The 9790-nt window shown below is 52.1% G+C and overlaps 2 protein-coding genes across 2 annotated transcripts in view; one reads left to right on the plus strand and one right to left on the minus strand.

Moving 5' to 3' along the window:
• On the minus strand, window positions 591-7666 carry LOC110389202. Its single transcript, XM_021379180.1, has 4 exons — window positions 7578-7666; window positions 5480-5602; window positions 3393-3886; window positions 591-2481 (listed from the first exon to the last, which is right to left on the minus strand). The coding sequence occupies exons 1-4, from the start codon at window positions 7624-7626 to the stop codon at window positions 2326-2328; spliced, it is 822 nt and encodes a 273-aa protein (XP_021234855.1). The 5' UTR covers window positions 7627-7666; the 3' UTR covers window positions 591-2325.
• Window positions 7742-9790, plus strand: part of GALNT6 (polypeptide N-acetylgalactosaminyltransferase 6) — a 21128-nt gene continuing 19079 nt past the window's right edge. Inside the window, exon 1 of the mRNA XM_021379178.1 lies at window positions 7742-7869. The gene's annotated coding sequence lies outside the window, so the exon portion shown is untranslated. The remainder of the gene's footprint in view (window positions 7870-9790) is intronic.

A 9790-nucleotide genomic window follows, 5' to 3' on the forward strand; every position in this document is an offset into this window, starting at 1 on the left:
TGGTCAACTGTTGGTCCACTGTTGGTCAACCATTTGTCCACTGTTGGTCAACCACTGATCACCCTCTGGTCTTTTTGGTCACCAGGGCACACTGCTGGCCCATAGCCAATGGTTTCCCAATTGGTGGTCAACTGTTGGTCTACCAGAACACCGCTGGCCTTCTTGGCCACCAGGGCACATTGCTGGCCCACAGTCAGTGGTTGGTCAACTGGTGGTAAACTGTTGGCCAACCAGAACACCACTGAACTTGTTGGCCATCAGGGCGCCCTGCAGGCTCATGGTCAACCATTGGTCAACCTGTTGGCCACCACTGACCACCAGGGCACACTGCCAGCTCACACCCTGTTGGCCACCAGGACCTGCAGGTCCTTCTCCACAGAGCTCCTTTCCAGCAGCTCAGCCCCTGACCTGCACCCCGGGTGTGTGCGGTTGTCCCTCCTTGGGTGTAGGGCTCTACACTCACTCTGTTCCCATGAGTTTGAGCTGTGCCATGCACACACACACGCAGCTCATCACAAAGCGCATCTCATAGAAGCCGGCCCTCTGCCACGGCTGCTTTGACTCTTGAGAAAAGCCATCTGTGCTCACAATTTTTAAATTAAATTTATTGGACTTGCTCTCAGAGCAGGAGGAACCGGGTTGGTTTTCTTCCTTCTGGCAAATTCTGGATAGCTGTTACAATTTTATGCCAAATGAATTTACGGCCCTTCTTGATGCAGAGCGCTGTCAGAGCTGGTGCTTCTAGTAATTCTGCAAGCTGTGAACAGATACTTTCTTCCAGGCCCTACAGAACAGCACAAAACACTATACAATGATGCCACTGCCTAATTAAATTGGAGAGCCACAGGAGGCAGCTTGGAGCTGTTGGAGATGCCAACGGGGGTTCTGCACTGTGATGTAAGAATTCCCACTTTGACCCCCACCAAGTCAAGGTCCTAATTGTGCTGAGGCCAAGGAGCAGCTCCAGAATCTGCATGGAAGGAACTGAGCCCAGAGCTGTGGCTCTAAGCAAGAGAGCTGAGGGCTCCATCCTGGAAAAAGGTCCCCAGAGAAGTGGCTGCAAACCCCAAGTCTGCAAATCCCAAATTGCCAGGAGCCGGTTCTGCCCCATGCACATCAGTCCCTGCCCATCTGAAGGACGAGTTCCTCGGGACACACAGATGTTTGTCATCAGCTCCGCTGCGGTCACAGCAGCTTCATAATGCAGCTACACTTCTGGGAAGAGCCTCGAGTCTTTGCTATTATCTGTGCTGCTAAAGATGAGATTCTGGAGCTGGAGACTGGAATTAATCTCCATCCATGGAAGCAGAGACGTCGGCCGTTGATTTAAATGCAAGTTGCCTCAAAGATGCGATGCCAGATCTGCTTCAGAGCTACATGTTGAACATAAAGGCCTGAGATTAGGTTTTTCCAAAGGAAGCAAAACAAAACGATTTGGAGCTAACCAGCATTTTGCTCTTTTGTTTCCAGGTGAACTCCTTTGCAAAGCACATGGATATCTATTGACAGAAAACGTTATGGAACAACAACATCACATCTGCTGCTAATGAAGGAGTGCAATCTTCATTCTGAGAGCACAGATAGCACCCCAAATAGAAGGGATATGGCAGGATAACACCCCATGTGCCCACCTCATTGCTGCACTGCAGGAACTCCTTGCCACTCCACCCTTCCCTACACCCAGCAGCCCATCCCTCACCTATGGGCCCTGAGCAGCCTCTTCCCACCTGGATAGCGACCAATTAAACTCCCAGGAGCTAAAGAGCTGGAGCTGATGAGGTTTTAATGAGGAGCGAGGAGAGGTCTCAGTTCTGCCCCTCGTAGTGATGGAATCAGAGCTTTGCACCACAGCAGAGCGGGGGGCATCGTGCATGCGGCCCCAGCGCTCACGCCCTCTCCAAAGGCAAATTCACATTTAGTGCCACCAAAACGTGGTGATCCTCTCACTCGTGTTCTTGGAAAAAAAACAATGCAGCTTTTCAAATATTTTTCTCTATTCAGGGAAAAAAAAAAATCAACATTTTCCAGTTACGGAGAATTTTGGGAAAACGTCCATTTCCCATTAAGTTGCAGTTCCCCAGACCTCCTACATGCATCTGGAGCTCAGCACAGAAGCAGTTTTGATATCCACGAAGCTCAATGAGATGAAACACACCTAGAACCCTCACTGGGGCCCAAGGCAGGGCAGCAGGAACCAACCCGGGTTACACGGAAGGGGACAGCAGCCTGGTCTGACCCAGCAGCCGCACCTCCTAAAGGTCCGGAACCCACTGTGCTGCTCACAGTTGCACATACGTGGGTTCCTGAGCATGAAGTCCTAAAGCTCTACTTCATATGGGTTAAGACGTGCTTTAAATAGTCAGCCTGAGCTGCGGTGTCCGCAGGGAAGATCTCCTGGCAAATGTCACATGTCTGAGCGGCCGCGGCTGCGCCCGGTCCAAGCACAGAGTCCTCCAGCACCCAGCCCGGCGTCCAGGAGGTCTGCGGGGAGCAAAGGGACAGGGGTCAATGGGAACGCAGACGCAGCCTCTCCTCAAGCCCCCAGCTGTGTCCAGACCCCCACATCTGCTGGAGGATCCTGCAGGGGTCTTCCCATCACCCGTTGCTTCCCCCTAGGGCAGAGCATGAGAAAAGTGCTTTTGTATGAAGCCAGCTGGAGAGCAGTATTAATTTCCTCCTGTGCCATTATCATTTAAGTGCTGATAAGGCACATTAGGACTTCACCAGACAGACAACGCTTCTACTTCTTTCTTTCTTCTCCCTCTTCTTAAGAAGAAAACAGCTTCTAAATATAACCCAGGCTGAAAATCAATAGCTTTCCCCATGGATACATCACCACAACAGCCATGAAATAATTTACAAGGGTCTTGTTTGGGAAAAGGAATTAAAGGAAACCAGTTTGGCATTCCAGGGACCCTCAGTAGTCAGCCCAGTGTTGGTGTCCCACACATAACACACACTGAAGATTGAGCAGGACAGAGGGGACGTATCTCAGAATGTATTTTGGAATCAATGTTTGGGGGCATATAAATCAGAGAGACTGAAGGAAATAATTTAGAGCTCACTTAAGCTCTTAAATCCAATGGAGGTCGATACAGACTGCCTCAAGGATTCCTCAGCTGGGAACGGGAAGGGTAACTAGGTTTCTGCCAAAACGAACCAGACGCTGGCATGGGGCTTTCATGGACCTGACTCCACTTGAAATGGGATAACTGGTTTCAGGGCTTAACCACAAACTTCTGCCATAGCTCCCCACGTTACACAAGGGCTGATGATGGCGATGGGCATCATCATGGTGATGGCCCAAGGATGATGGCAATGGGCAGGCGCCCTTACACTGGGAAGAGCCCACAGAAGTGGCAGACAGAAACATCTGACCCCTTCACATTTACCTTCAGGGGTCCTCGGATTTCCACTGGCACCTTGTCTGCAGCAGGCAGAGCGCTCTCGCTGGGAGCATCCTCCCCCCGAAGGGCTTCTGGGGCTTCGTAGAGATCCAGGATAGTCAGGAAGGAGTCCGCAGCCTCACTGCTTGGTGCCGCAAACTCCTGTGGGCTGCAGCAAGGTCTCACTTCTTCCTCGGGGCTATTTGTGGTAGGAGCCATCCTACAGTCCTCCAGCCATGTGTCTACCAGCATCTTCTCCTTCCTCCCCGCCTGGCTGCTGCCAAAAGCCCCGGGGAGGGCAGCTCTTCCAGCTTCGAGGTCACTGCACACTGGGAACCAACCACCGGAGCCGGGCAGCACGTGGGCAGCGTGCAGTGGGGCCAGCGGGTGGGCAGAGCCATGCGAGGCCTCAGGGTGCACCTGGGGGCTGGCTGCTGGCTGCTCCCCTCCCTCTGCCCAAGCATCCTCCGTGCACTGGATGGGCAGCGATGTGGGGATGTCTTGGAAAGAAAGCAAGCCAGAGAGGTCAGTCCTGGGGCTCTGTGCTTCCATAGAGAATCATTAAGGTTGGAAAAGACCCCCCAGACCATCCAGTGCAACCCTAACCCATCCCACCATCTCACTGGCCACGTCCCCAAATGCCACATCTCCACGGTTCTTGAACGCCTCCCAGGGATGGTGACCCCAGCACCTCGCTGGGCAGCCCATGCAATGCATCACCACTCTTGCAGAGGAGATATTGTTCCTAATACCCAACCTGACCCCCCCAGTGCAATGTGAGGCCGTCACCTCTCATCCTATCGCTGTTACCTGGGAGCCTCTTCCTTCTAGCAATAACCACAAGATACACAATTAAGGGAAAGCAGCCTAAAAAGATTTTTAAATGTAGCAAAACATTACAGCAAGCTGACTAATTTTTCTAACCCACCACAAATAACTAAATTAGCATCCAAACTAAAACAATTTCCTTTTCTGTCTTTTTGTGCCAACTCATCTAGCACTCACAAAACCCACTCATCCTAACCATCCCCATCTCGTAGTTTCAGCAGCCAGAGATGTCCATTGGAACCAAGAGGCATTGCACCAAGGTGAGTTTTGGCTGCATCCCATCTATTTTTTTTTTGTTTTTCCCTTCCTGTTGCTTCATTCTCTTTTTGTGCTACAGTGAAACAGCCCAACGTCATCTCCTTGGTAGGGGGTGGGCAAGCAAAGCTCGCTGCCCCCACAGCCAGGGGATGGCAAGAAATATGAGGCTGGGCCAGCACGAATGGCAGATAAGGAGAGACAGAGAGGACTGCAAGCTGGAGGAAGAGCATCAGCTGCCGTACGAGGGAGATAATGAGATATTGCCGTGTCCTCGCGTGATGGCTTTGGTCCGGGTGCTGCTTGGAGATGTTCATCTGCGTTCCAGCCCCGTGAAGAGGACACGCAGAGGGCGATGCTGCAGGCTCACCCTCTTCATTGTGGGGGAAATGAGGCAACCGCAGGGCTGAAAGAGCAGCACATGGCAGCCCTTTGCCTGGGCGAAGCCCTCCTGGCTGCATGAAACAGCCTGTAAGGTTGGGAAAAGCTTGCAGGATCCTGAGGGTTTAATTAATGGGAGTGCTGGAGGGGGGTAGATGAGCACCCAGAGCATGGTGGGGAACAGGAGAGCCGTGACTTGGAAAGCCATGCAGGCTGCTGGGGTGGGTGAGAGCGTTTGCCTGGGCAATGTGCAGCTCTCGGAGGTTGCACCACCACCATGCCAGCTTCCCAAAAAGGCTCCAAGGCCATCAGCACCATCTGGCACAGCTCCTCCCTGCTCTCTCCAGCATAAATTGCAGCCCGTGGTGGTTTAACATGGCTCTCAGCAGACACACACAACGTGAGCATGCATTGGATGGCAAAGGAAAAGCCAAAACGCCATGATAGCCAGAGCAGGGAGCTGTGCCTTCAGCCAGCTTCCTCATTACGCCCTTTTTGGCAGCCAACCTCTCGCCAGCATGAGGTTAAAGGCTGAAATCCCTCCCATCAGCATGGATCTGCTCTTTGCAGTGAAGGAGCAATTCAGTACAACCTCCCCCCCCTCCAGCCCCCCCAGCCTCACTGCTCACCCAGGACAGGGCCCTTCCTGGCGCTCAACTTCTGCAGCAGCTCGCTCTGCCTGGAGCACAGCTCCCGCAGCCTGGCCACCTCTTGGCACAGCTGGAGGAACACTTCACCCATTTCCATCACACCTGGTCAGGAAGGAAGCAAGAGGCTGTGTGTTATCCAAAGGCAGCAAGGAGGGGACACGGAGATGGGGAGCACGGTGCTCCGTCTCACTGTGGGATCTCCAGAGACGTCAGTGCTTCACTGTGACAGAAAGAAGTTGTAGTTGCAGTTTTCTTGCAATTTAAAAGAAAAAAGCTGAAAAGGGAAGTGATGCCGTCCAAAGCAGGGGATAACCCAACGGCTGAGCTGGGCTTCTCCATCTCTCAGCCCACAGCGGAGAAATGTTCAAGGCCACGGATGGGGCCCCGGGCACTGATGGAGGGATTGGACCTGTCCAGGGCAGGGAGTGGGGCAGGGGCCGGCGAGGACCGTTCCAACACAACCATCCTATTGTTCTATGATATTTAAGGACCCTTCCAGTCCAACCAACCCATGGCTCTCTGATCCTTAAGGACACTTCCAATACAACCACCCTACGGTTCTGTGATCCTTAAGGACCCTTCCAAACCAACCACCCTATGGTTCTGTGATCTTTAAGGACCCTTCCAAACCAACTGTCCTATAGTTTTATGATCCTTAAGGTCCCTTCCAACTCAACCATCCTATCGTTCTGTGATATTTAAGGTCCCTCTCAATCTAAACATCCTGTGGTTCTGTGATCTTTAAGGACCCTTCCAACCCAACCGTCTTATGGTTCTGTGATCTCTCAGGTCCCTTCCAGTCCAACCATCCTATGGTTCCATGACCTTTAAGAACTCTTCCAGCCCCAGATAAGCTGTGATTCCATGATTTAGGGGAAATAACTTTTTTTTTTTGCAGTGGTGTGAGAGCAAACTCCTGGCATTGAACACCAATGGGGAAAGAGGTCCAAGCATGGGGGCACAACTCCCCTTTCTTCAGTCACTCAGCCCTGAGCTGCCCATTCTGCTCTTGAAAATGTTCCACATTAAAATCCAGCCCATGCCCATAAGGTATGCTTTAAACAAATATTGTTGCTACAAAGAAAAACCTCCCCACGTTGTGTTCAGTACGTTTCTCCTTGCTTTAACAGCTGTATTGTGGATTAGACTTACCAGTTTTACCATACTGCACCCATTATCACCAGTCTGAAAGATAATAAATAAAGCCAAAGCATGCTGCAAATCTGCACGCCATCTGCAGCGTACGCTTTGATTTGAAAGATTTGTGCAATCACAATTAGCATAAACATGCAAGTCAGCTTTGCTTCCTGTCATATTTTTCACTGCTTCTCAGTGCTGCAAATATAAGTCCCGGCAGTGTAATTAGGGGCTCAGCTGATGGGTTTGGGGATATCTCCTCTGCCACCCAGAGCAACGTGGGTTCCCCATCAGGGGTGAAGGGCAGAAATCCCAATGGAGCTGAAGGGAACACTCCCAGCACCAAGAGAACTGCAGACACCATGGTAAGGTTGCCTTCAGCAAAGGGTTTTCTGCGCTTCTCACCCCAAAACGCGCTGTGATGGGAGCTGTGTTGTACTCTCAGCTGTTTGGGCCCCACTCATTCTTAAAAACCTAGCATATAAAGCCTGCAAAGAAGCTAACTCCATCGCTAATTAAAGATTAAGAGGATAGATTTTGTCTAGGAGTTATATATAACTGTGACAATTAATTATTAAGAAGCGTGTGATTCGGAGCTGCCATTCCCAACAAGCCCGTATTGATTTTGTACGATTCCTGCTGGTTTCTCCACAGTTAACCACGTCTTAATTTCCCCCAAATTACCACTTTGTCGTTAAGAGGATGGGAGATTTTAATCTCCCGTGTAACCCAGAGAACCATTTCCCAAACTGCAATTAAAGAAGCAATTGGGGACGCAGGTGATCAGGGCTCGGAGGGGCACGACCCATGTTCTCCCTCGGTGCTGGGGAATGGGGTTGCTTTAATGCAGCGAAAATCCCAATCCCCACCCCACACCTCACAGTATAATGCATGGGGACCCCGTGAAGCCCCGGGGTTCCATTTTGGGGAGTGCACTTACAGTGGTGGGGGGCCCTCCTGCCCCCGTCCCGGCGGCCGCAGCTCAGCATCGGCCTCTCGATGCAACTGAAAAAGTTCTCTAACAGAAAAATCTGGGGCAGGGAATTTCCCTTCAGTTTTTCAGTGCTCAGAGCGAAACCTCAGCGCGGCAGCGAGACAGGAAATACGGCAGCAGTGAATTACAGGCAGCAAACTGAGGGCTTAAAATTAGCTCTGAAGAGTCCGGAGGTGATGCTGAAGGCCAGCGGTGGTCTCGTGGCAGTGAGTTTGGGCTCTCCTCTGCACCGTGCCAGGTAAGCCTTTGTCTGTTCTGTGCCTCAGTTTCCCCCTGCCCTTCTCGAGCAATGTGTTGGTGCTTTAACACGTTGGGGATTTGCACATCGCGGATGCCACAAAGCCCTGCCCGACTTATCCTCTGTAAGGCAGCTAATATTCAATCTCATATCCCAGTAATCCAAAGTAATACTTGCTCCACCCCAGCTGAAATCCCTCAAATCCTCCATACAGCACAGGAGCCAACACAAAATGCTCAGCAGGAGATTAAAACCCTCCCAGCACTCGTGCCTTCTGCCTTCAGGAGCCTGGAGAGGCCCCTGGGGTTTCCCCACCGCCTCCAGCATTTCCCTTGCACTCCTCTGCCCTTCTGCATGTCTCAACCACTGCTGGGATGAAAGGAGGGGGATTCTCAACATCTGCTTCATCTGAAAAAGCAGCCAAATGCTGGCATCGGCTGCCCAGGGAGGCGGTGGGGTCACCGTCCCTCTGTGGGGATGTGGCACCTGGGGACAGGGTTAGTGGGCATGGTGGGATGGGTTGGGGTTGGGCTGGATGGTCTTAGAGGTTGTTTCCAACCTTAATGGTTCTGTGATTCTATGATTCTTTCCATGCACCAAAAGCTACTGCTGATGGGGTTTGCCTGTGCCTATACCTGCCACATTGTCCCAACCGCATCATCTGGAGGGGCTACAAGCAACTCCTTCACGCCATCTCTACCATAGAATCATAGAATCACAGCATGGCTTGGGTTGGAAGAGTCCCTAAAGATCATAGGACCACAGAAGGGCTTGGGTTGGAAGGGACCTTAAAGCCCACGCAGCTTTAACGTGGAGTCCTCACTACAGCAGAGACTTTCTCTGCTTTCCCAGGGACTTTTCCTGCCATAGCAGCGTGCAGCAGCCACCAGCCCCCAGCTGGAAGCTTCATGGAGATACCACCACCTAGTGTTAAATGTGGGGCTGGAGGATGAGGAAACGGGGTACTCAGAGCAGCTTCGGGGCTGCACTCCATCGCAGGCTGTGGGGACAGGCGGCCCTGTCACAGCACAGCTGGAGAGCAAAGCGGTGCCATCAGGAGTTCAGCAGGAAGATAGAGGCTAAATAGGGATGACAGAGATGGGAATAATTAGCAAATCCCAGTGTCGATGGTCTGTGAGTCCACCCGCCCGTGGAAACATTGCCAGCAGTTATCACAGCCCGATAAAAATGACCATAAAGTTCACACCGCGGCACAGCGCTGTCACTGAGCTGGGGGTGAGGGAGGCTTTGGAGAGCCAGAGTAATTAGGAATGAGAATAATAACAAATATGAGATGAAAAGAGGACTGAGCACAAGTAGGGAGAGTGGCTCATGGGTCCTAGCGCTGCAGCTCTGGCCGTGGGATGGTGTTGGACCATAGCACATCCAGACTCAGGGCTTCAATGGGTCTCAGCAGCACGTGCTGGCACCCCTGTCAGCCTGACCTCGGTGCCAGGGAAGGTGATGGAGCAGATTGTCCTGAGGGAGATCACGCGGCATTTGCGGGACAACCAGGGGATCAGGCCCAGCCAGCATGGGTTTGTGAAGGGCAGGTCCTGCTTGACCAACCTGATCTCCTTCTATGATTGAGGAACCCGTCTGGTGGATGAGGGAAAGGCTGTTGATGTGGTCTACCTAGACTTCAGCAAAGCCTTTGACACTGTCTCCCACAGTATTCTCCTGGAGAAACTGGCAGCCCATGGCTTGGACAGGTACACTCTGTGCTGGGTAAGGAGCTGGCTGGGGCCCAGAGAGTGATGGTGAATGGAGTGAAATCCAGCTGGCGACCGGACACGAGTGGTGTTCCCCAGGGGTCGGTGCTGGGGCCTGTCCTCTTCAATATCTTTATTGATGACCTGGATGAGGGCATTGAGAGCACCCTCAGTAAGTTTGCAGACGACACCAAGCTGGCAGGAAGTGT

This window comes from Numida meleagris, chromosome 32, assembly GCF_002078875.1.
Source record: "Numida meleagris isolate 19003 breed g44 Domestic line chromosome 32, NumMel1.0, whole genome shotgun sequence".
Taxonomy (NCBI): Eukaryota; Metazoa; Chordata; class Aves; order Galliformes; family Numididae; genus Numida; species Numida meleagris.

Coding starts and splice junctions, on each gene's coding strand:
- LOC110389202 (XM_021379180.1), bottom strand. CDS start 7,626: ATGCTGAGCTGCGGCCGCCGGGACGGGGGCAGGAGGGCCCCCCACCAC. Junction 3,887..5,479: donor CAGGAAGGGCCCTGTCCTGG/GTGAGCAGTGAG, acceptor TTTCTTTCCAAG/ACATCCCCACATCGCTGCCC. Junction 2,482..3,392: donor AAATCCGAGGACCCCTGAAG/GTAAATGTGAAG, acceptor TGCTCCCCGCAG/ACCTCCTGGACGCCGGGCTG.